Source organism: Dicentrarchus labrax, unplaced genomic scaffold, assembly GCF_905237075.1.
Source record: "Dicentrarchus labrax unplaced genomic scaffold, dlabrax2021, whole genome shotgun sequence".
Classification (NCBI taxonomy): Eukaryota; Metazoa; Chordata; class Actinopteri; family Moronidae; genus Dicentrarchus; species Dicentrarchus labrax.
Window position 1 is genome coordinate 11,088,252 of NW_026136718.1, and position 25,521 is coordinate 11,113,772.

The 25,521-nt window shown below is 38.7% G+C and overlaps 2 protein-coding genes across 2 annotated transcripts; both read left to right on the forward strand.

Annotated features, from left to right (window-relative positions):
- The first annotated feature begins 499 nt into the window (after positions 1-499).
- tmem38a (transmembrane protein 38A) lies at positions 500-10,043 on the forward strand. Its single transcript, XM_051376537.1, has 6 exons — positions 500-1,089; positions 4,855-5,011; positions 6,669-6,853; positions 8,173-8,260; positions 8,685-8,802; positions 9,320-10,043. Exons 1-6 carry the CDS (start codon positions 963-965, stop codon positions 9,521-9,523), a joined length of 879 nt encoding a protein of 292 aa, XP_051232497.1. The 5' UTR covers positions 500-962; the 3' UTR covers positions 9,524-10,043.
- Positions 10,044-13,039: 2,996 nt separating this feature from the next.
- On the forward strand, positions 13,040-25,082 carry comp (cartilage oligomeric matrix protein). Its single transcript, XM_051376504.1, has 19 exons — positions 13,040-13,227; positions 15,758-15,831; positions 16,216-16,267; positions 16,529-16,677; positions 16,874-17,011; positions 18,053-18,130; positions 18,923-19,075; positions 19,580-19,684; positions 19,948-20,055; positions 20,165-20,324; positions 20,575-20,693; positions 21,189-21,241; positions 21,346-21,539; positions 21,635-21,813; positions 21,930-21,978; positions 23,135-23,331; positions 23,683-23,855; positions 24,076-24,215; positions 24,521-25,082. Exons 1-19 carry the CDS (start codon positions 13,161-13,163, stop codon positions 24,577-24,579), a joined length of 2,247 nt encoding a protein of 748 aa, XP_051232464.1. The 5' UTR covers positions 13,040-13,160; the 3' UTR covers positions 24,580-25,082.
- The last annotated feature ends 439 nt before the right edge of the window (positions 25,083-25,521 follow it).

Below are 25,521 nucleotides of genomic sequence, written 5' to 3' on the forward strand. Positions count from 1 at the left end.
TCTTTCATATTTCATTTTCAAGATTCATATTTATGTATTTTTATTATTTATTTATTTAATGTGGACACCTTATACCACCAATTATTTATTTGAGAACATAACTGTCTGTGGTTTCACTACTCAAAACAAGTAATTATCTAACTGAGCCCAATAAACAAGAACAAAAATATCAAGAAACAATATGACTAAGAGATAAGCAATCATAAAAAAAACCAAAAACAATCTTATTACATTTGGCGCCCCCTGGTGGTGACGGAGCTCGTTGCTCTGAGAATTATACCCAAGAATTAAAAGCAAAACATAAATAAACCAAAATAATTAAATCAATTAAATAATATAAATGAAATAATCGGACTGCTGTGTGCTTATGGAGGCTCCATAACCTTACTGCAACCTTCCTGCCTCCATCTGGAAGAATGTAAACAGCCGGTGATATCTCCACCGGGCTGTTCGGGATTACTGTCGCTCATTTAGCCGTGAATCAGCCTCGGTGCAGGATCTGATCCGGATTGTGGGATTGTGTTTTTTATGAGCGGGTGAATAAATCTGTGTTAAACGTGGACACTTGTCTCGGATGCTATTTATCAAACCTCTAACTGCGTCTTGAGGCTCAGGTGAATAAGGATAATAATGTCCGGGATGAACACAGGAGGACAACCAGCCTTTTGTTTTTAAATTTCAAGCAGCTGACACGAAACACCTCCTGTCGCCTGGAAAGCGCAGCAGCTGGCAGATGATGATGATGATGATGATGGCGATGAGGATGATGCTCATGCTGTGTGGAGATGAGTGATATTAATAGGAAGGCTTGAGTGTCACAGGCTTTCACTGTTAAGACCGGGGGGCTTGGTGGAGAAGAGTCGGTGGACCGGGTTTTGGGGGGGCTTTTTCTGATCCAGACTGCGCAGTTGGACTTCAAAAAGAAAAGAAAAGAAACATTCACTGGTTATCAGAGAGGCAACATGGAAGCAGTGCTAGGAGTTCTTAATTTGGGCGATTTTGCCCAAAATTTCTCCAAAATGGGAATGTTTCCTGTGTTTGATCTCGCGTATTACATCGTATCCATCCTCTACCTCAAGTATGAGCCAGGTGAGTGTGTTTTACACTGTTTGCGTGGTTGCTTTTCAAATTAAAAGTCCGCTTTACTACTTGGACATCCTAAATATGATGATCTCCAAGCTATTCTGCTTGTTATTCCTGCAGGTCTTTAACCATTACCTGCCCTAAACATAGGCTACATTACTTACAACACAAAGTAAAAATACATCTATAATATATTTATATATATAAATAACATTGTAATTAAATATTGGAAGCCTTAAAAACGTATAAGTAATCTGTCAGACTTCTTGTGTAAGAGATTGAATGCACATGTAGCCTTTTCTGGAGTTGTTTTTGTGTGTTATAACTCCACATTGCAGTAATATCCCTATAGGGACTTTCTGTTATCTGTATAGCACCCTATCCTTATAAAGCATGACCTGTTACATAAACCTGAGCAGGAGCACTTGCAGCTCTGCTTGCTTGCTGTGAGGGAATGTCTGTTGCTGCAGCAGTCTGACCTCATTCACGCTGAGGAAATCACTGTTAGTAGATTAAACCACTCAGCTTTTGGGTAAAGGCTGATATTTTACAAGATTTAACTCCTTTGAGCAACCTGAGGAGGATGAAACCTGAGAGAAAGGCCCTGTGCATACCAGCGACTTAGTCAATAAATAGAAGATCCTGAAATAGACCGTGTCTGTGGGTCTCTGAAGCCCCTCCGCTGCACACACAGGCTGCAGTTGGGTGTGTTATTTACACTGAACTGTTAAACATGAAATAAAGCCGTTGACCTTACTGTTCCTGGGAGTGTGCAGCTTGTAAAATAACTCCTCACCTTGAAGAAAAAGTTCACTCTGGCATGAAAGTTCAAGTGAATGTGACGTCAGTGAAGGTTGTAGGAGCACCAACACACACCTCAACCTCATAAACAAATGGGAAACCTTTATTTCATGTGTGTGTTGAAGCTCCAGTCACCTGCAGTGAGGAAAATATAGAACTGCTAACTGGAGAAGGTTAGTAGATATCATATTGTTATGGCCTGTCAACAATACATCTATCCTCATAAGTTGTAGCTACAAAGGGGAAACTTATTGTGTTTGGTGTCCTACCAAACTGAACTTAAAGGGCAACTACACCTATTTTACATCAAAGTCTGTTTACAGGTCTTGGCCTCGTGTGATGTCACTTGAGTCGTTGTCGATTGGGTCTGAAGACGACAAGTTTGAAAACATCTGTGGGTGTGGGGAGACCTCTGTAGCCCGCTCCTCATCTCTGCATGGGGACAGCTCAAGGCTACATTAGCCCCTGTTAGCACAACATAACTGTATCTCAGATAGAACCTTTGGTTGAGCTGCATTGTGGGTAATGTAGGCGCCAGGTTTTGACAAGGAAGATTAATGTGGAGGAATAAATAAGTTTTAGAGAACTCACAACTGTAATTTGCTAATTTGAGTGAACACATGTGTAAAGTTATGCATACACTGTCCCTCAAAGCACTGATCAAACACTAAAGTGGAACATTTGTCATAATAGTTGAAGTAAAAGCTTTATTATATTAAAGGAAAAAAGAGGTTAAAAAGACTGAGAGAGAGCTTGTTTTTACTGTAAACAAACCCATTATTTCATCAGACCTCAGGCGAACTGTAACGCTGACACTGTGACTGTAAACCTTTTAACTTTCTCTCTCAGAATATTTTACAGTCAAATATCTCTCCATCATTTGCATGATCGTCTAATGTTCACCATTCCCTACATGTGTCTGAGTGCAGAGAGCTAGTTCACAGTACGTTAGAACAGCACAGGAATGAGTTTTGGGGGTCAACATGGCTGAAGAGTTGGTGGTGGTGGTGGTGGGGAAGACAAGTGTTGGGGTCAAAGGTTAAGACAGGCCTGACAGTTGCAAGGCAGGAGAAGCAGTTGAGCAGAATATATTTATAGGGCGACATTTCTGAGGATCAGATTGCTTTCGAACTGATCGCCTGTCGCACCACGACACCCTCACCCACCTGTTGTTGGAGATTTGTGCGGTGAAGCAGCCGCGCACTGTTCACGTCTCCATTTACTGAATGTCTCTAACACGGTGTCGTAACACCGGCAACACATACAGTCTGAGAATAATTTCATTCTTTACATAGAAATATCTAATATTTGTAAGAGTTTGTTTGTGGTCGTGTTCATACAGATTCATCTGTCATCCTTTAAATGTATCTCAGCAACGTAACTGAGACCATTCAACGTACACTTCTGAGGAACTTGTCCTTCACATAAGAATTTACATTTTACATTTGACATGCAAAACACAGGATTCATTGTTACAACCTTAAGACGGTTGATGGTCCCACACCGAGAGGTCTGAGTGAAGAGAGGACAAGGAGGAGAAACAAGGAGAAACACAGTTTGGACGCTCAACAAACAAACAAACAAACAAACAAACAAACAAACAAACAAAACAAACAGGGTTAGAGAGATGCTGTAGTTATTCTTGTCTTAGTCTTTCTCTTAATATATGAAAGCCATTTTATACCAAGAGAAGAGTAACAATGGACGAAAAGATAGATAGATAGATAGATAGATAGATAGATAGATAGATAGATAGATAGATAGATAGATAGATAGATAGATAGATAGATAGATAGATAAGTCATATTAAAGTGACAAACTCTAAAATAAAGTTCTGTTCAGCTACAGAGGATGAGTTTGTAATGATGGAGTTTATATGGAAGTCCGTTTCTGCCTGGAAGAAAAAAAAATCTACATAAATAAATAATTAAATTAAGTCAACACTGACTGTCTAAGTTATACATTTTGACTCTATAAGTTGAATGTATGCGATATAAGTCCTAATTTTGAGATAGTAAATCAATATGTTAGAAGTGAGGGAGTCCTGGTGGTCTAGACTGAGACAGACCTAGTAACAGATAATAGTAACCTACAATATACAAGGCCTGAAGTAATCAAAGAGTAAGCAACCTGTGAAAACCTTTTTCACATAAATATGAGGACTATAATAAATCAGAGGTGTGTAGATTTACTAAATGTTTTCTTCACAACAAGTTCACAACAAAAATAAAGCTAAATTATCATAAATAAAGCATAAAATCAATTTAATAAAGAGCTGTCTGTTCTGCTCAAGTCACTTCAAAGACGCAGTCATTAGTTGAGTTAACTGTCAGCTCACATATCGGCCCTGAGTCAATATTAGGTTATGATAAAAAGGCAGATTATCAGGGCGTGAACTGAAGTGGTGGACTGGGCGTGGACAAAGATACAGCACATAGACACACGAGGGATCCACTGATAAAGGAAGGGCATTGCCAACAGTTTTTCTCTGTTGGGACATACAGAAAGTTTTTAAAATAAACATTTACTCTGAAGTTTCTGTGTAAAAGCTTCTAAAACAGGATTTGGACAATTAGGATTCATCATTATTTCAGAGGTTAATCACAATTGATTGGTTAATTGATACACTTAGAGAACACAGGATGATATTAAAGGAGCCTTTTTGCAAAAACAACATAATCTAATCACTAAATCACAAAATTTACTAATTAATAACTCAGATTTAAATTAAGAAAATGTACATTGATACCTGCAGAGACTTATTTCATACGTGTGGGACTTTGTACCTGGTAGATTTTCTGTGTATTTCTTTCTATTTACCTATAATGAATCATTTTCATACACTGGTTTTTGTTAACAAATCAACTGATTATGAGTAATGACTTAAAAAAGCCTTGAATTAATCAGTGACACACTCGTATTAACTGTGTTTGAGGAACAACCCCTGACAGCCCCTCCTCTCTGTTGCAGGCTCGGTGGAGGTCTCTCGCAGGAGTCCCGTGGCCTCCTGGCTCTGTGCCATGCTCTACTGCTTTGGTAGTTACATCCTGGCAGACATCATGCTTGGAGGCAGCCCCATCGACTATTTCCAATACAACAGCCACATCCTGCTGGCCTCAGCTGTCTGGTGAGAAAACCTTAGAAACAGTGGCCCTCCAAGGGGGGCTGATATAATTGTTGGTCCCCCCTCGTATTTATGTATATTTTCCATAATAGTTCATGTGAAAGAAAATAAATGGATTTAGCCTCTGAACCTCCATAACTGCATCACACTCTGACCTCTGACCGAGATCTTCAGTGGACCCATCTGGCCTCCCCAAGAGAGATTTCTATCGGCGCCACTATTCAGGGTGGCTCTACCCTTCACAGTGGAAGAGATTCTGATCTAAGTTCTCATGGATGGGACCATCAAGTCGTATTTTTTAAGATTCATACGTTTCATCAAACTTTAAAGATTGTACATGAGATCAAATTATCCCTTTTCAGCCTGTTTAGAGGTCATTCCCCTCAAAAAATGAATTTATTATTTATTTAAAAGTCTGGCGACCCATGTACGGAGTTGCTGCAGCGGCCCGGGTTCGAATCTGACCTGCGGCCCTTCGCTGCGTGTCATCCCCTCTCTCTCTCTACCCACCTTTCCTGTCTATCTACAGCTGTCACTATCCAATAAAGCCAATAAAAAGGCCAAAACAACAACAACAAAAAAAAAAGTCCAGTGTGTAACATTGAGGGAGATCTACTGGTAGAAATGGATGTATAATAAACACCTGAAAATAAGAACTAAAATGTTTTCGTTACCTTAGAATGAGCCGTTTTTATCTACAAAGAGCGGGTCCTCTTCCACAGAGGCTGCCATGTTGAACGGCCATGTTTCTACAGTAGCCCAGAAGGGAAAAACCAAACACTGGCTCTAGATCGGTCCTTTCGCATTTTTTGTGAGTTTCGTGGCCACTTTAGTTTCTCTGACATACTGTCGAGTGGTGTTCAGTTAGTTGCAATCTTCCACTTCACGGCCACTAAATCCTCCACACTGGTCCTTTAAAAGATCAGTTCATGTCCCCCACATATCGTTAGCTGTATCTGCTGATTTTAAAATATCATAATAGGTGGATTAAATTTGGTTTTAAGGGTTTAAAGCAATGCAAAATTACTTGCAGACTACAGACTTCAGTGACACCACTTGCTACAAAAAGTTTAAGAAAAGAAAGATGAAATGTCCTCCACAAAGTCTGTGGAGTATTTCTAATAAATATTCTTAAATCATAGGCAAAGTTCTTCACATCATTGTTTCTCAACCTCGCGTCTTGAGGTGGTTCCAGGAGTTCCCCAGAATAATGGGCGGTATTTTAATTTCAGTATTATTTTATGGACTTAAAAATGATCCCAATGAGAGAATGTAAAAGAATGACCGTTCAAAGGTTTTCACACTTTTCACTGTTAATCTGCAGTATAGAGAGTTAAGGAATAACTAAATATTATCAGAAGGAGATTCCTGAGACTACATCTTACCAAATACAGGTTTTTGACCTAATACAAAGAAATGCTCTACAACACAATACAATCTAATAGAACAGAATAAAACAAGTTTTTTAAAATTAGGATGACAGCAGAAATCTCAACAGTAGATTTCTCAAAACCATGGCAACCAAAAACTAATCTTTCTAGACAGAAAAGTTTCATTTCTGTGATTTAAGTGACATTAAAGCTGAATATATAGTTTTTTCTTCCACTCTAACATCTTATTCTCCACCATCTTTCTCCGTCTGTATCAAATACAAACACAGGTACCTCCTCTTTTACTGCCCACTGAACCTCTTCTATAAATGTGTGGCTTTCCTGCCCGTCAAGCTGGTGTTGGTCGCCCTGAAGGAAGTCGTCCGCACTCGTAAGATCGCCGCCGGTGTTCACCACGCCAGCCACGCCTACCACCACGGCTTCTTCATCATGGTCATCGTTGGATACGTCAAAGGTGATTCTACAGTGATTTCCTTCCATTCACTGTTTTAAATGTCTTTATATGGTTACAACAATATTCAATTATTAAGATTAGCAAAGACAGTTGATGCATAAAAGTTAATCATGTTTAAATTTGGGTTTTAAATGTTCACAACACCCAAATTTTGTTATTTTAACTAAATGATTACAACTACAATCAACACAGCAACATTTAGTGACTTTATTCCAACAGATCCAGCATCTTTTTGTACAAATACTGGCTACATCACCTTGAAGAAAGTCGGCCTGAAACTGTTAAACTGACCATTATTTTCTCAATTAGTCAATTAAAAGAAGAAAAAAAGAAATTGTGACCATCACAATTCCCTAAAACCAAAGATGATGTCAACTTGTTTTGTCAGATAAACTCCCCAAAACCTGAACATATTCAGTTTATTATCACATGAGACAAAGAAAAGCACAAGTTAGAAGCTGAAACTAACAAATGTTTGCTTGAAAAATTACTGAAACGATTAATTCATTATCAATTTTATTTCCTTTGATTATTTTTCAATCCACTAATTGATTAATTATTGCTGTTTCTTTAAAGGCACAGTGTGTAGGATTTAGTGGCATCTAGTAGCGTAGTTGCAGATCTCTTTCTAAACAAACAAAAGCACAACAATTCTCATTTTCCAGTGAAAACATACCAGTGAATATTAGATTCCTATTTGCTGATAGATCTAATGAATTGTTTCACACTGCAGCTTTAATACAGCTTGGTGTTGACAGCTGCATTCAGTGAGTGACAGAGAGCAACACCTCCAGGAAACTACACAGCTGCCACATTTAAACATGAATGAACAGCAGCACATGTTCATGTCAGTGAGCACATGTGCTGCCATTCATTCATGTTTACGTGAGACAGTGCCAGGTTACTCAGAGAACCCAGGATACGTTGGTAACTAGAGAATGTCAGTTCAGCTTAGTTTGACTTCTTGAAATGAAGAAAGTGGAAAGAAACAATGTTTACGTTTGATCCCAGAACTGCTTTTAAATGATGGAGGAATCATATGTATGCTCGACTGTATGTAACTGTACAATATCTTAAAACTTGCACACACAAACCATAGATTTCCTGAACTATTTTCACTCAGATAGTAGAGACATGTAGAAATATAGGCCTATATAAATGGTTGTCCTGGTTTTGCCCCCTGCTGTTTCAACAGTGGGGCCCTGCAGGCGTCCACGTTGAAAATAGGAGAGAAAAGCTGAAGCCAGATAAAAGCAGTCACACGAGACACAGAGACTTTTTTGTCCTCATTTTTCCACTGTCTATTTTTATCTTTGCAGGGTCTGGAGTGGCTCTCATTTCCAATTTTGAGCAGCTGCTGCGCGGTGTGTGGAGGCCCGAAACCAACGAGATCCTCAACATGTCATTGTAAGTCTGTTTTCCTGCTGCTGACAGGGGGAAATGTACTCACCGCTGCCTCCTCAAGCATGTAGACAAAACTAGGACTTAAAAGTTATGGTGACAAAAAGCTGGACACAAAACAGGTTTGTTGAAGTCATGTGTAGAAGGGTTCTGACTTTGGCGCCCCCTGATGGTAGAAGCAAAGTCTGTACTGCACCACATTTACACAATGTCATCTTCAATCAATGTATTTAATTTGTTCAACCTACAGAGGAACGTTCAAACTTCTAAACAATTATACATTCAAATTAAATGGAAACGCAAAAAATGATAATAGTAAAATTGTATGTTTTCAGTCTTTGTGAGAGATGTATGTTGGCCTAGAGAAATAGTACCCTGTTCCCTGCCACAGCCAGATGTTTTACAGATGTTTTGTCTTTCGTCTCTGCAGCCCAACCAAAGCCAGTCTGTACGGAGCCATCCTCTTCACCATGCAGGAGGCTCACTGGCTGCCAGTGTCCAAGAGCACCCTCATCCTCGCCTTCACCTTCTTCATGGCATCAAGCAAGGTGAGATCAGCTGTGTGAAGCGTGATTGACAGTGTTTGTTTTTCTGGGGCATTAAAGAGGATGAATGAAACACACCACTTTGACTTATTTGTCACGAGAAGTTAGAGAGACACGTTTAAAAACAAAATGGTAAAAATTGACGGCAGAGCTGGAGATATCCTGATATTTTTGTCCCTGGTAGGAGTCAAACTCTGAAAATGCTTCATACTACAATTCCCATAATGCCCATGCCCAGTTAACCTCTACATTTTTCAAAATCCATGTCCCCAGTTTGTAACACAATCGGTTAGTTATCACAAAATCATACTGATCTCTTCTAACTCAGTGTTTTTCAAAGTGGGGGGCCTCAGAAATGTTTAGGGAAGATGCTTTAAAAAATAATAAAAATGAATAAAATCAGATTATTACCCGATTATAATGTGTATTATTATAAAATATAATTTATAAAAACATTATTGTATGTAGTATTTGGCATGGGAAACTTTGGAAACCTCTGTCTAACATCATCTTTCTCCAGGTGGTGATGACCGCCCGACACTCTCACGGCTCCCCCTTCGCCCTCATTGAGTCCTGGGTTTGCCACCTGCTGTTCGGCTCCCCTCTGGGTGGATCTGAGGAAGACCACCACCACCCTCCCGCCGCTGCCCCATCTTCACCTCTCAAAACCAAGGAGGAGCTGAGCGATGGTGCTCGCAAGAGGAAGGCCAAGAAAGCCGAGTAGGACGCCGCGCTGCACCGCTGAAACTGCATCTGACTCGCCCCCATCATGGCCTCCACATGATGGGACTTCCCATTCCTTTCTAGGTAAAGGGGCAGTTTGATGTTTTACCAAATGAGACCCTTTCTATTAGAGCAACATGGTGCTTTCTGCATTTTACACAGCACGAGGACTCTGTAAATACCACAGCAAATGTTTCACACTTCAACCCAACCTGGACACTTAAACCTATTTATTTACGTGTTTGTGAACATCTGCATCTGTGCTCAACACTGTGTGGGGATCCACGTTTAGCAGCTGCATGGCCTCTGTTCCACATCAGTAGTTGTGTTACAGAGTGTCAGTGGTTTTTCTTGAAGTCCACCAAACCTTATTTCAGTTCAGAAAGAAATAGAAAATACAAATTCATCTGACTCTCAATCGGAAATTCAAATGTGAATAAAGTATAAAGTGAAAGAACATCGCTGCTTTTTACATTGAGGTGAGGACAACTTCATGTCTTTAAATAAAATCAAGAAAAACATTGTGTCTTGGTGGTTTTTATTGATATTTATTTATTTGATATTTGAACTATTCAGAAGTAATAAAGTTTAAGATGAAGCAGGGTGTATCACGATATTACATTTTACAACAGTACAATCAATTTCAGATGTTTGATCAAAGTGAAACTGGTTGTTTTTTAGGTTTTTAATGGTCAATCTATGTTTAATTTGTGTGTGAAACTGTGTGAATGGGTGAATGTGGCATGTGGTTTAAAGTGCTTTGAGTGGCCGGAAGACTAGAAAGGTGCTATATAAGTCCATTTAATATTTTAGAAGTTTATTATTTGTTTTGTGTGAAATAATAAATGTAGTGGAGTAAAAGTAACATTAAAAACTCAAGTAAGTACTTCACTTCAGCTAATGTACAAGTTTAAACAAGCTTTCAAATTCACCAAAATTCAGAATCAATCTTCAAATCTATATTAACTTTTTCATGTTGTGCAGGAACTGGAGCAGACCTTGTGTCTTTTTATTAACTTGTCATTATCTGCTTCCATAATATCTTTTCACATCTTTTATATATCTCTCTGTTGGAAAGTGTGAAGCCTTTTTCTTTGTGCCGTAATGCAGTCATCTGCTGGTGACGTGGTTATAAAAGTCTCACTCTGGAGCTCTTTTAAATTATTTTGGAGCTGAGATCTGAGACTTAGAAGTGTTTATGCACTGTACTTATTATTAACTGTAGTAAAACAAAATGCTATAATTCCACATTTTAAGATGCATTTAAGACCGACACCGTTCCAGGAAAGACAGTCATGAGTACGTTTGTCTATTGTTATGTAACTCTGAGGCTGTTGGGGGGTGACAGGAAAGGTCTGAGGTCAACTCGAGGTCACGTCCCTGCCGCACTGACAAACTCTTGTAGTGCAGGCAATAAAGCATCACTAATGAACTTTGCAGGAGGTTGTTACACTCGACCTTTAACCTTAACATTCCTCACAGCAGCAGAGACGATTGGGGAGGTAAGAAATCTGTTGCTTACGTTTGTTGCTCTGCTGGAGCTCACATACAGAAATCATCTCTGAAGCATCAGCAGGACACAGGACGCAGTCCGAAGGTGGACTTCATCTTCTATTGATGACTTTGGTTATGAGTTATGAGATGAATGAAGGTGCAGGTGAAAGACAGTTAGGACTGGAATATCTCAAGATTATAAATCACAACAGAAAGATTACCTCTAACTAATTAAAATAATACAGTAAGTATATAAAAATGTCACAATTTGAGCATTTTAATTGACACATTTTCATCTTGAGTCAGAAGATGATAGACGGGTCTGAGAGACTTGTTCTTAAAACTAAGTGTGGATCTCACATTGAACTTTAGGTGGCAGTAACAGAGCAACCATGTGGTGCTGATCATTTTAAACTGTTGCTCAATTGAACTCAATAATCCACTGATCTGGCATTTTTGGACTCATGGTGGAAAGTTAAAAAAGTTTTTAAAAAGAATCAGAACCAGACATATTGTCTTTTTTATTCCATATGTTCTTCTTCTTTGTCAACATCAGCTGCCAACATTACCCACAATGCCACAAAGCCTGCCAGGTGGGTTCAAATACAAACTTACTTTATTTTAAATTCTAATGTAATATACCAAATATGTCGGGCTGAATTGTGCAAAAAACATTAAAAATATTTCCTTTTGTTTAAACCGTGTAGCTAAAAAAACATCTCAGTCTTTGATTTGAATAAAAACATCTTAAAGCTTAGACACCAAAGCTGGAATAAGCTGATAAAAACATATGATACAATCAGACAGTGTGGAATAAGATCATTTTAACAACCTTAAAGTGACTGAATGGGAAACCTGTTCAGGATTTGAAAAACCAGATATTATTTAACAAGCTAGGACTAAATTAATTTAATGACTTTCTCCCTGCAGTGTAAAGAGGAGAAGAAAGATCTCAGAGATGTTGAAATGTTCCTCCATGTCAAAATAAAACAGCTCTCCAGCATGATGACAGAAACAAGCTGCTATGTTTGTTTTTCCAGTGAAGGCCCGGAGTGAGACTTCCCTGTCCCTTTGGGCAAGGCAGCGTGCAGGCGGGGACGGAGAGAGTGGAGGTGGTGAGAGCTTATCAAGGTGATTTGGACCAAAAACCTTCACTGCCAGGAATGCAACCGACATCTGTCGATCCCATTACTGACACACACACACACACACACACACACACACACACACACACAGTTGTAATCATAAACTCGTAAACGGGTTTATCGTAAAATCCGCACTGGATCTGAAGCCTATTTTCTGATTTTATGTACAAAGTGAGTTGTGTTGTTTTACTTCATTTAGATGTCAGAAGCTAATAAAAAGGAAACTTTGTATCTTTGTAAACCTTTTTTAACACCAGTTTCACTGATAATCAGCAAATGTGGCTGCTGATAGGCTCACAAGAATAATGGTGACTGTGTAATACAGCATGTAAAACAAAGTTCACAATGTGTTTAATAAGGTCAATGGATAAATCATATATTGGTAACATATTAAAGCAAATAATTAACAACAAACGTTGTTTATAAATATCAGGCTTTACTTCTTAAAATGTTCATTTACTAATAATTAAAAATTTGAGTCTGTATGGAGACAGCAGTTAGGTTATGAAGATGAAGATTACTATGAAGAAGTAAAAAAAAAAAAACTATTTGTTTACTTTTTCATTAGACAAACAATAAAATAAGTACATTCAGACATTTTAGTCAAATAAAGACCAGATAATAGCTTTTTAGTTTAAAAGTATCAACTAACTTAGTGAACCAAAAAAGCCAAAAGTGGTTTAAATTAAGGCCCAAAATGAAAACACAGAAGCTGATGTATTATATGAGATTGTGTTAAGTGTTGTGCAATAAAACTCCTATTTCCATTTGCTGGACTTCCCCAAATTGTGGTTTGCAGAGGAGTTTTAGGGGAAAGGACGGGAATGTAAGCCAGGGAGGGGGAGGTGGAGGGGGGGTATAAAGACCAAAAGCAAGGGGAGAAAGGACTGCTGGAACCAGGTTTGCAGGAGGAGCAGAAGAGAAGAGAGAGCTGAGGCAGAAGAGAGTCAACAGACGAAGCTGCTGTACCTGAACAGCATCTGCAGCACAGATTCAACCATGTTGTGGTTTCTGGTGATGACCTGTGCGCTCTGCATAGGGAGACACGCTGCAGCAGGACAGAGAGGTGAGTATTTTGGATTATTTTTGCTTTGGGAAACAAGATGATGAAACTTGACTGATCTAAAACAGTTAGAGTTGACCAAAGTGCTGTTCAAATTAAAGTGTACGGCACATCAATAGCAAATAAAACACACTGAAATAGGAATAAAAAGGCACATTAATACCAGTAAATGGCAATGAAAAGTAAATATAAGGCAATATCAAATAACAATATAACTAAAAAACAAAACATTATAAATGACTAAAAACAACTAAGAACAACCAAACTACATTCAGGCTTTTGTATGAACTATTTATATGAATTATTTAACATTGTGAATGTATGTAAATTGACTATTCAATCCAGTATTATAGTGCAGAATTTGTGAAAATGGGGAAGCAGCAAGAGCAAAATGTCTAAGATGTATATTTTTGAGGTTTGATTATAGTTTTGTTAAGAAAATGTGTTTAATTTAGCTCATTCTTCATCAGTATCTCATAATGTATTTGACTTGTTGAGGAGTTCAAGAGCTCAGAGGTGTTTAGGTTTTCTGTGCAAAGCTTTTCAGAGGACCCAACTTTACTTGCACACAATGAGGAAAAACAATCACTGTGAGCTTTCTGTTGTAGGAAAACGTCTCATTTACCTTCCTATTAGCAGTGAGAGTGATTTATTTCCAGTATCTCTTGTTTCTGCTGTGGAATCCATTCAGTAAACAGAGTTGCTGCTAATGCGAAGACCACATTTCCTGCGCTTCATGCTCAGGAGATTTCTGCCCTCGTACGACTCCTCTGGGGGAAGGGGTGGCTGGTGGGGGGGCGGGGTGATGGGTCAATTAGTACAAGTGGAGTGTTGCTTCAAGATCTGACAACACCTGAGTATCCCAAAGTGTCCAGTCTAATCAGTTCACTGTCACTCTCATAGTGCTGTTTTTACCTGATCAGCACCAAACAACAGACAGATAGTTAGAGGCAGGCTGGTGAACACAGGGGAGCAGTTAGCGGCTAAAGAGACAGATGTTTCCCTCTCTGATACATCAGTGTTCATAACCTGTTTCTGCTGCCACAAAATCTGTTATTGCAGGTTTAAAGTGAACTTTATTTAAGTCAACACCACTTAATTTTAAGCCAAGCAGGCTTCGAACAAGTCACATCAATTCACAATGTGCTGTTTGCAGTTTCTTCAAGTTATCTTATTGTCTCCTAGTTAATCTGCCGTTTTTTAATTAAAGGACAGAGATATTCTCAGGGATTTATTTTCTCCTAAACAAATTAACATGATTAAAGGGAGCTACTTAAACCTACAACTAGGAGTTACTAGCTGGTTATGAAACAGTATTCTTGATTCCTGCCACCAGGTCGGATTCCCCTTGAAATCAATGAAACGCAACGATAGAAACGCTGCCACTGTTGTCCGCAGGCGCAGCCAGAATCAACATAAAATGAAAGTTCCTTGTTGCTACTTTAAAAGTCAGGTTACCTCACTACTCCCTAAAGTTTACTGTGTCTTCTCTCACAGCTCTAGTGTCAAACAACTATAATTTACACATCTATTAAATGTGACACATTGTATTGAGGTCGCTGTAAGGTATGTAAATACACACTCTTTGAACACTGAAATAAAATGGTGGACAGTAAATACAGCGGACTATAGTAAATAAGAAATGTGATTTCATACTTTTGTAAAACCACTGAAGTGTTTATTTGTGTTAAAATATTAAAATATAAAGTGACAGTTAGCACAGTTAGAGAAGAGCCATAAAGTCAGTAAACTGACTGACTGACAATCTTCATCAAAAGTCCAGATCAGCACTTACTATATTACACTGTAGAAACTCAAAGTCGCCGGCAGACTTTAGTTCCTGTAAGCACACAAACTTTTCTTCCATAAAATCTTGTATCATTCCATATCTGGAAAATCATTCTGCAGCTGCAATCAAAACCTCTCTGTGCTCCAGTGAATGCGTGGGCTGTGGATACAAATGGCCTGCGGTGGCTGAGGAACGTCAGGTATTAGACTTTGGTATTTGACAGGCAGTGGATCATGTTGTACAGGGGGACATGTGTGTTCTCCCCTCCTCCCCCCTCAATGCATGATGTCCATATTTGCCTCCCAGTGAGCTTCTGGTCCCACATGTTAAGCCAACAGGAAGACTGATGAGCTCAATGAAAAGACAAAACTTTATACCAGTTTGTATTGTGTGTGTGTGTGTGTACTTGTACTTTACTATTTCTATTTTCTACTATTGATAATTCTACTGTACTACAGTTCACGGGGAAATATTGGACTTTTTATTGCACTATATTCATTTGATACCTATAGTTACAGGATCCGATAAATAACACAAAGTATAAAGAAAAAATATATTTCTGGGCCCAAATTCACAAGATACCCAGCAGTATATATACTAAAAAATACCTTTACCGGATGCAACATTAAAGTTTCATACAATAAAATAAATAATTAACGTGCTGGTTATTATACCTGTGGTTGTGTTGTATATCTCTTTATTTTAATTCATTATTGTACTGTTTTTCTTATTTTTTATTTTCAGATGGAGAAATTATTAGTCAGATTAAAATGACGAACCTTGCACTGGCTGAGATTAAAGAGCTTCTGAAACAACAGGTAAAAAAAAGAGTGTGAGCCATGACATTAATACGTATCTGTTCATAAAGCTGGTTATCTACATTTTGTGTATCTGAAGATACGTATGTGTGCACACAGACTGGGCTGCTTATGGTATCTTTTGTGTCTATGTTTGCAGATAAAATTAAAATCAATTATTTTCCACTGCATTTAGATGTTGAGGATTTTAAATAAACTCCTTTATATTTACACTTTACACCAGAGGGCTCTATTTCTAAAAGCTCCCTAGTCCTCAAAAATTGTGTTTCCAAAATTTGTTTAACGTCAGCAGCCGTTTTAGTCATGAACAAGCGTCCATGTATTAAAACGGTTGATTAGATTCAGTTTAATAAAAAATCTTCATAATTTGATTGTATTTTCCAGATAAAAGAGATAGTATTTCTGAAGAACACAGTGATGGAGTGTGAAGCGTGTGGTGAGTTAAACAGAAATGCTGACCAGCGATTGAGTACCCAAAACACACATTGTTCTATTTTCATATACTTTGAATTTGAAGTTAAGGTTTTACGCTGATGATGACAGCTAATTTTCATACCTTTCAACACTGTTTTGTATAGCTCTTTCAATGATTTATGTTTATGACTCTATGTCCCCTATAGTTTCAGACTTTTAAGATATAAACAATAATACTGAAAAACAATGGAACAATAATGGTTGATCTTCTCTCTCTCCTCAGGGATGGGAGGAATGCATCCTCGTCCGTCCTGTGTACCCAACCCCTGCCACCCAGGTGTGAAATGTACAGTCACACCTCAGGGTATAAAGTGTGGACACTGTCCTGACGGCATGGAGGGCAACGGTACCCACTGCACCGATGTGGATGAGGTACACAGACATATATGTCACTGGTGATAATAGTAAAATGATTTTAATTTAAACTTAAAAAAGTTGGGTATACAGGGTCTTTAATATCAAAACTAATTAGATTGTCATTAGTGAACTCCCATATGTTGACCTAAAAGAAAAAAATTGAATTCTTGATGAACGTCTTAATGTGTTTCTGTATCTCTGTTGCCAACAGTGTACTGTGATGCCATGTCACATGGGTGTGCGCTGCATAAACACCTCCCCAGGTTTCCGCTGTGGTTCCTGTCCTGCTGGATACACCGGCCCCCAGGTCCAGGGTGTTGGCCTCGCATACGCCACGGCCAACAAACAGGTCAGTGTCTCTGTCTATAATGAACTAGTACTGTATAACACATATAAATTACAATAATTATTATATATTACAAAATCAAAAGACTTGTGTTTAGTAGTGGAATTAGTTCTTATAGTCTCCTACAGTAACTGCTCAGCATTAGTTTTGTCTAAGGAAACTGTTCTATTGCCACTCTGACTAAACCATGATGACCTTGTATTATCGTGTGTTTATTGAATCAATTTTATCCTTTTCTTCTGTGTTTGGAAACCTTTCTTTAAAGAACAGAAACTCTGTCAGTCAAATTGTTATATGGTCTAATAGGCTGATTGGTGAGTCACAGTTTAACCCAGCATCCCTGTACACCAGACAGTTACAGCGGACAACCGGCTCAATAATTTAATGACGACTCCCACCCTTTGCACCGTGAATTTCAGCTTCGTCCTTCTGAACAGAGGTTTATAGTCCCAAGATGTAGATCAAAGCGGTATAAAAATAGCTGTTCCTGCAGCTTTCATTTAGATTAAGAAGTTGTAGTAACACATCACAGAGTTTTTCTTGTTTTTACCTTATTTATTCTAGTGGTTTTTATTGGTCTCTCTCTGATTTTGAGAGCCTTTTATATTTTATCTTTATCCTGTTTGTATTATGTTTGTCTCTTGTCTGAGTTGTTCATTTTTTTTTATATTTTTGTCAAGAGGAATGCCTTGTCTTGTACAGCAAACCAAATCTATCTATGGGTCCAAATAAAGTAACCTTAAACCTTAAAACCTTTAAAACGTATCAAGTCTGAATTAAGGAAAGAATTCAACACAAATATCTTCTCTATTTGAGATTGTTTTTGATAAACCTGGGGGAGAAGAAACTCTCCTCTCAGCACCTCATCATGTTTGTCTTTGCTTCTCACCACCTCCTTTCTACATTCCTCAGCAACACCTCCTCACTCTCTTCTCTACATACATGTCAAACAGTGTGCACTGGTCTGCGCTGCCTTAATACTCAGTACAGGACTGTCTTCACTCTGCTACACTTAATTTTTTTCTGTCTGTTTGTCCTATGAAGGTGTGCAAAGACATCAATGAGTGTGAAGGACTCAACAATGGGGGCTGTGTGGTGAACTCAGTCTGCATGAACACCCCTGTGAGTATAAACAACATTTAAGATAAATTACTGACTGTCACCTTTGCAGGAAATCTGCTGCTATAGAGTACCCTGTAGCCCATAAAAACTGACTTCAGTGCATTTGGAGTTTTAAAGTTTTGCAGGATCACATCATGTTACTGAAGTGCTATCTGAGGGACGCAACCATTTCAGGCATTTGGTGCTTGTTAAATTCCTCAATGGAAAAAAATTTGATTGAATATACAAACTCACTGGTGTGAAAGGCAAAGGCAGGTGTAAAGTAACAGAGACATTAATTAAAGCGACACTATGTAACCTTTAAAAGAAGAAATAACCCAATAATTCTCTTATAAATTAAAAGTTGATAGCTGTTGTTGTTAACTCTGTTTTTAGTTTCCCATTTTTATGACTTTTCTGTACTTTTGCTAATGTTAAACAAAATTTTAGCATTATCACTTCTGTGCCCTTGAAAGTCCCTTTGCACTGTGCAATAACAGCGATCTTGCACGTTAATTGCATGTCACGCTGTGTGTTATCACTTTTGAGCCACACCAGATTATTTGATGAATGTCTGCTGAATTGTTGCTGCTGCAATCTAAAAAAATGCAGCAAACAAAAACACAGGCTTTAACGGATAGTCCTGCAATGTCAGTCTGTATAACCCAAGTAAAATCCTAGATGGTGCACAGTTTCTCCCTCATGCTGTTCAGTACAGTCTTTGGAAGTTCTATCACAACAATAATGTAGGAACATAGACTGATGCTCGCCCTTATCAGTGATATGATGGTTCTGTTTCCTCTGTGTCATCAGGGCTCATTCAGGTGTGGTCCATGTTTGGCGGGCTACGTTGGAGATCAGCGACGTGGCTGTAAGCCGGAGAGAGCCTGTGGGAATGGCCAACCCAACCCCTGCCACGCCAGCGCTGAGTGCATCGTCCACCGAGAGGGTATAATCGAGTGTCAGGTGAATAAATTAAGCTGTCTAGTTCTTGTTCTGGATTCATATTCTCAAAAAAAAGGGGGCTTCAGTAGCTTCTCTGTGCTGAGTTATTCTATCAACAGGAACTTAAGACAATGTAAATTCATTTGTGCTAATGATAGGTTGAGATAGTGTAGTATTTACATGTTACAGCCCCAATTTCTGATATGCATAGGCTACTTTCACATAAAAATCTCAATATAAACAGCTTTAAACACACATATTTTAAGTTATTCTAAATTAAACAGCAAGGCACAGCTTTAAATATAGAATTTACAGAGTCTGTACAAAGCTGCTAAACATATGACAAAGCCGTTTAAATATTTTTTTTTGAAGTCTTTGAAGTATACAACTCTGAGTATGTGTGCCAGATATTGTGAAATCAAAGGTCTGTTTAAGCACTTAACATCAGCTGATACTATATGCAGTACACAACAGGGCCAAATAAAATAGTATGTACAGTACATAAATCATTATCTATCCTCATAGTGTGGAGTCGGATGGGCTGGCAACGGCTATCTCTGCGGGCCTGACATTGACATTGATGGTTTCCCTGATGCGAAACTGGACTGTCCTGAGAGTAACTGTAACAAGGTGAGTTACATATATATATATATATATTATATATGCTGTATCTTGTACCTTAGAAGAGAAATTGTACCTTATGAAGTTATTTTGCTAACACTTTGTCAGAAAGATACTGACATCATTGTTTTGTAAGGTTGTGGTTTGGGGTTTGAATTGCATTAGAAAGAACAATCTGACCATCATGAGACACCAAAATGTTCACTGAAAGGATCTGATTTTAGTTTTCCCTCTTGTAGTCTGCTTTAACTGGGAGTGTTTTTTCTTTTCAGGATAACTGTCTCACTGTGCCCAACTCTGGTCAAGAAGATGCCGATGGTGATGGGATTGGAGATGCCTGTGATGACGATGCAGATGGGGATGGGATCCCTAACACACAGGTTCATTCCTAAAAGACAGTGATGTGATATAAAAAATTATGAAAAGCCTGTGTACATCTGGGGTTCTCATCTCACTGTCCTTGCAGAGACTAAAACTGCTTCTCTACAGGATAACTGTGTGTTGGTGCCCAATGTGGACCAGAAGAACATTGATGAGGACGACTTTGGCGACGCCTGCGACAACTGCCGTGCCGTCAAAAACAACGACCAAAAAGACACGGATGTGGACAAATACGGTGATGAGTGTGATGAAGACATTGATGGGGACGGTAAGTATTCTAGATGTTTTTTTACACACTTCAATACAGATTTATTATTACAGTGATAATACAGTGAGTATTGATGTTTTGAGTTATGAACAGTAGCTGACATTTGGAGGAATTTGGACCAATATTTGTAAACACTAACATATGAGAGGCCTGTAATGTGAGCTATGATTGTGTAGTTCAGAGTTGGTGCTTTAAGAGGAAGGGTACGATAAGTTACTTCAACATTCACTGAGGCCCACTTTATTATCAGGAATCCCCAATCACCTGGACAACTGCCAAAGGGTTCCCAACGCTGACCAGAAAGATCGTGATGGAGACAAAGTGGGAGACGCCTGCGATAGCTGTCCTTATGTTCCAAACCCTGACCAGGTCAGAACGCTCCTTTTCTTCTGGTTACAAACGAGTCTTCAACATGGTTTAAAAATTGAATTCAAGAGTAATTTTTAAGTCTGGTGAGCTCATACTGTACAGGTTTAACTCCTCCGACCAGTGATTCATGACTAAATATACGATTAAAGTCAAGGTTTGAGAAAAATTGTAGAGTAACAGTCAAACACTCAACTAATCTGCTTCATCTGGACTGTGTGGTTGTGGTTTGATCAAATTTGAATGACAGTGGCATTTTAATTTTCCAACTGAGCCCCACCAAAACACAGATACTTGGATTGTAAAAAAGGACGTCCCTCGGATAAATAAGTAATAATTAATACCTTCAGGGGCTAAAGTGCACATAAAAGCTTAAAAATCAACTTAACAGTAGAAAGGCTTTTTGTCAACCTATAATGGTTCAGCTCATCACCTTGCTGCAGTGATGTAGAAGTCATGCACTCCAAGTTTCATATTCAAAAAATGTATCTTTCTCAGACCGATGTGGACAACGACTTAATTGGAGACCCCTGCGACACCAACAAGGACAGGTACTGTGTGACCTCATCGATCACATCGCATATATTTATTCTTCACCATCTGTGCAACGAGTTAGTTTAATGTGCATGTGCCAGTAAAAGTCTCTCTTGTCCAGTGACGGTGACGGTCACCAAGACTCTAGGGACAACTGTCCAGCCGTCATCAACAGCTCCCAGCTGGACACCGACAAGGACGGCAAGGGAGACGAGTGTGATGATGACGATGATAACGACGGCATCCCAGACTTGTTACCACCTGGTCCTGATAACTGCCGTCTGATACCCAACCCTCTGCAGGAGGACTCTAACGGTGGGTTGTACCCCTGAATGACTTCAGTAGAAATGATGTTCATTTCTCTTACAAGTTTTGTTCTTACGACTCTTTACGACTCTTAATCTTCTCAGGTGATGGCGTGGGTAATGTATGTGAGAGGGATTTCGACAACGACACGATCATTGACACCATCGATGTTTGTCCGGAAAACGCTGAGGTCACCCTCACCGACTTTAGGGAGTACCAGACCGTCGTTTTAGATCCGGAGGGAGACGCACAGATTGACCCCAACTGGGTGGTGCTGAACCAGGTTAAGTGACTTGTTTGTTCCTGTTTTGTCTATGTCCCACAATACCACAATCAATCAATCAATCAATCAATCAATCTGACTACATTTCTCTTAAATCCATTCTTTTGTTTGTGCAGGGAAGAGAGATTGTCCAGACTATGAACAGTGATCCTGGCTTGGCTGTTGGTAAGAGCATCATATCTGCTATTTTAAAGGAATAGTCCGACATTTAAAGGACCAGTGTGTAGGATTTAGTGGCATCTAGCAGTGCAGTTGCAGATCACAAGCTCCTTGCCTAACCCTCAGATTCGTCACCCACAGCTCATTCTAATGTAATGAAAACACAATAATTCTTATTTTCAGATGATTATATGCGGATGAAAACATACCTATGAATATTATATTTGATTTCTGCCAATAGATCCTTCTAAATGTTACACACTGGACCTTCAGTGCTTTTCCATTAGCTCTGTTGCTGAGAGTTACATGAGAAGATTGATACCACTAAGTTATAGAGCACTCATGTTCACACCTCAGTGGGAAAAGAGCAGGATACAAAACAATCTATAAAATTGCAATCCAGAGAGTACTTGCACACTGGAATCACAACTCCCTTTAATGTTGTCAATTTATATTCATGTGTTTTATTTTCCTTCTAAAAAGAATATCTTGACACACATGAATGTAATAAGATGTTTATGATCATCTTCTTGTGGGTATTTACCTGAGGATGACCTGTAGTTGGTCGAAACATCACTAGTGAAATTCTTGTTCCTGATTCTTTCCAAAAGTAACAAAATCTGCCTGCTAGCACCTCTAAAGCTAAATTAAGATGTTTGCTAGCTGTTTCCCCGTGTCCAGTTTTTATGCTCAACTAATACTGCTGGCAGTAGCATATTTATTCATTGCTCAGCAAGCAAATAAGTGTCTTCTTCAAAGGCTATTCAAATGAAAACCTTAAAGTGCTTTACAGTATCATGAGTGTATCTGTTTGAAATGGGTCCTTGAAACTTTGGGATTTGTAACTAAATGCAATAGCATCTGACAATTACTAGAGATTATTCTATAATTGTAATAAATTAGAAGCAAAGTACACATGGTTTGTTATAATTGCAGGACAAAGTTAAGATCATTATGGGTACATCTTTTTTCCAGCTTTAAAGTACTCTACACAAACAGGAAATGTTTATTTGATGAGGAGGATGGGTGTTCTGGCTCTCCATCTAAGGCCTTTTTCTAACCTTTTCCCACTCAACATGAATTCGACATTGTACTTTAAAACAACACTTCTTGGTCCTTTAAGACATCCAGTGACACCCATGTGCAACACTGTCTCCAACAGGTTACACTGCTTTCAGTGGTGTGGATTTTGAAGGGACGTTTCATGTAAACACGGTAACGGACGACGACTACGCAGGATTCATCTTCGGGTACCAGGACAGCTCCAGTTTCTACGTGGTGATGTGGAAGCAGGTGGAACAGATCTACTGGCAGGCAAACCCGTTCAGAGCTGTGGCAGAACCAGGCATCCAACTCAAGGTAGTCTAAAAAGAGATCTATTCACATTTTAGATTGTTAGCTGGTCCTCCTAAGCCATTAATAAGAACAACCTTTGGGTTCCCATTCAGGACTATTCAACTACTATTCAACCTAGCTGAAAATTGTTTAAAATTAAAATAGACAAAGCACCTGTGATTCTCCATCAAGAAGCTTCCATAAAAAAGGAGGAATAAAACTAGGGTTATAAAGTTAAAGGTAAATTATATGACTGTTTGTGAGCAAGTGCTGTCCTGTATTGTCAAGAAAACTCCTGGAAAACGTCTGGGACAATTATTTCTTAAAAAGAGTGGACACCCTGTCAGATTTCTTGTCATTTGTGGTTTTAAAAAGGCTGTCAAGTCAAACACGGGTCCAGGTGAAAACCTGAGGAACGCCCTGTGGCACACCGGCGACACGAGTGACCAGGTCAAACTCCTGTGGAAAGACGCTCGCAATGTTGGCTGGAAGGACAAAACTTCTTACCGCTGGTTCCTCCAACACCGACCCGCTGACGGCTACATCAGGTACTGATCGAGTTAGAGGTCAATTTCCTCTCTGTGCGTTCTTGTCATGTTTAGCCTAACTAAGCAGAAAGACTGGAGGGTGGGAGAAACTGCTAAAAGCTCCACCAAAAGAGTAGAGCAACTCCTGCTGCTTCTAAACTGTCTTATGAACAAACCTACAGATCATGAATCCATCCTTTACTGTGTGTTGTTAACCAACCTTCTCTCTGTTGGTGTGCAGAGTTCGTTTCTACGAGGGTCCTCAGATGGTGGCGGACACAGGCGTCATCATCGACACCACAATGAGAGGAGGTCGTCTAGGAGTCTTCTGCTTCTCACAGGAGAACATCATCTGGGCCAACCTGCGTTATCGCTGCAACGGTGAGTCAGGTTTCCGTTTGAGAGACAGGACTGTGGCCACAATTTGTTTTCAGACTTAACGCTGTTATTAATCTCTTCTAATTACAAAATAAAAGAAGATATAGTTCAGCATTCATATGTATTTTCAAGATGTTTCAACAAATTGTTTGAGACAAAACCTTCAGTTATTCAAAAGCTACATAGTTGTACATATAATAGAATGAAAATATAAATTAATACACATTTTTTTCTAACTTTCTATTTTTCCTTCATCTGCTCAGACTGTAAACTAGCAATGTCACTTCCTGTTGTTTCTCTCTCTCCAGACACTCTTCCCGAGGACTTTGACACCTACAGAGCACAGCAGGTCCGGCTGGCGGTCTGACAAGCCAAAGGGAATTCTAGGGAACACTTTCCAACGCACAACTGGGATCAGAAATAAAATCATCACATTGCAAACATTTATGAAAATGCTGAAATCTCCCCACGTTTAACAAAAAAACTGATTGGCTCTGTGACAGGAGAGGAAACTCCACAGCAGTAAAAACTTATATAATAATAATATTAATAATAATAATAATAATAATAATAATAATAATAATGATATGACACAAACTGTGTAATTGTTGCTAAAAAATAATTTTGCTATATTGTCTACTGTATATTTACATTTCAATTTATACTTTTGAAAGAAGAACTATTGCAAAGATTTAACTGTTACTAATGAATAAATGTGGATTTTGGTAAATGATGTGCACTATCTGGATGAATTTAAAGTCCACTGGTGTGACGTGACCATTTACTATGTCCATATAGACGACTGTGCATATTAAAAAAATACTCATTCTAGTGTCTCACCAATAATAAAAAATAATAGCTTATCACCAATGAAGAAATGTTTCTTATTAAAGAGCTCAAGTGCAGGAAGCTAATCTATTTTCTTCTAAACTTTCCCCCAAAAAACAACCAGAGACTGAGAATAACATATTTTTGTCATGTAAAACATCTTTGAATGTCTAGAAAATCAATCCATAAATGAAACGTATTAATGGTGAAGCCCTATCGTACAATAGCTACACTGCAAACAAGGTCAAACATTTGATTTTAAGTAACAGACGTGACTTTTTTCAAACTCAACAGCTTTTAGTGGAAATCAACATTCTGAACATTTCACAAGCATGCACATATCCAAAATAATCTTTTAAATTTTGCATTTGGAAATACAGATTACAAAATAGAAACAATAGCAAAGACAATATACAACAGGATTGAAACACCATGCATGTCCACAGCAACACGCTGTGGATGTTGTAAAATGACATCGGAC

What these genes read in the sequence shown, in the direction of transcription:
- tmem38a (XM_051376537.1), top strand. Translation starts at nt 963, where the DNA reads ATGGAAGCAGTGCTAGGAGTTCTTAATTTGGGCGATTTTGCCCAAAAT. An exon ending in CTGCTGGCCTCAGCTGTCTG is followed by an intron (nt 5,012 to 6,668) that starts GTGAGAAAACCT and finishes ATACAAACACAG; the next exon opens with GTACCTCCTCTTTTACTGCC. An exon ending in TCTTCATGGCATCAAGCAAG is followed by an intron (nt 8,803 to 9,319) that starts GTGAGATCAGCT and finishes ATCTTTCTCCAG; the next exon opens with GTGGTGATGACCGCCCGACA.
- comp (XM_051376504.1), top strand. Translation starts at nt 13,161, where the DNA reads ATGTTGTGGTTTCTGGTGATGACCTGTGCGCTCTGCATAGGGAGACAC. An exon ending in AAGAGCTTCTGAAACAACAG is followed by an intron (nt 15,832 to 16,215) that starts GTAAAAAAAAGA and finishes TGTATTTTCCAG; the next exon opens with ATAAAAGAGATAGTATTTCT. An exon ending in GATGGAGTGTGAAGCGTGTG is followed by an intron (nt 16,268 to 16,528) that starts GTGAGTTAAACA and finishes CTCTCTCCTCAG; the next exon opens with GGATGGGAGGAATGCATCCT.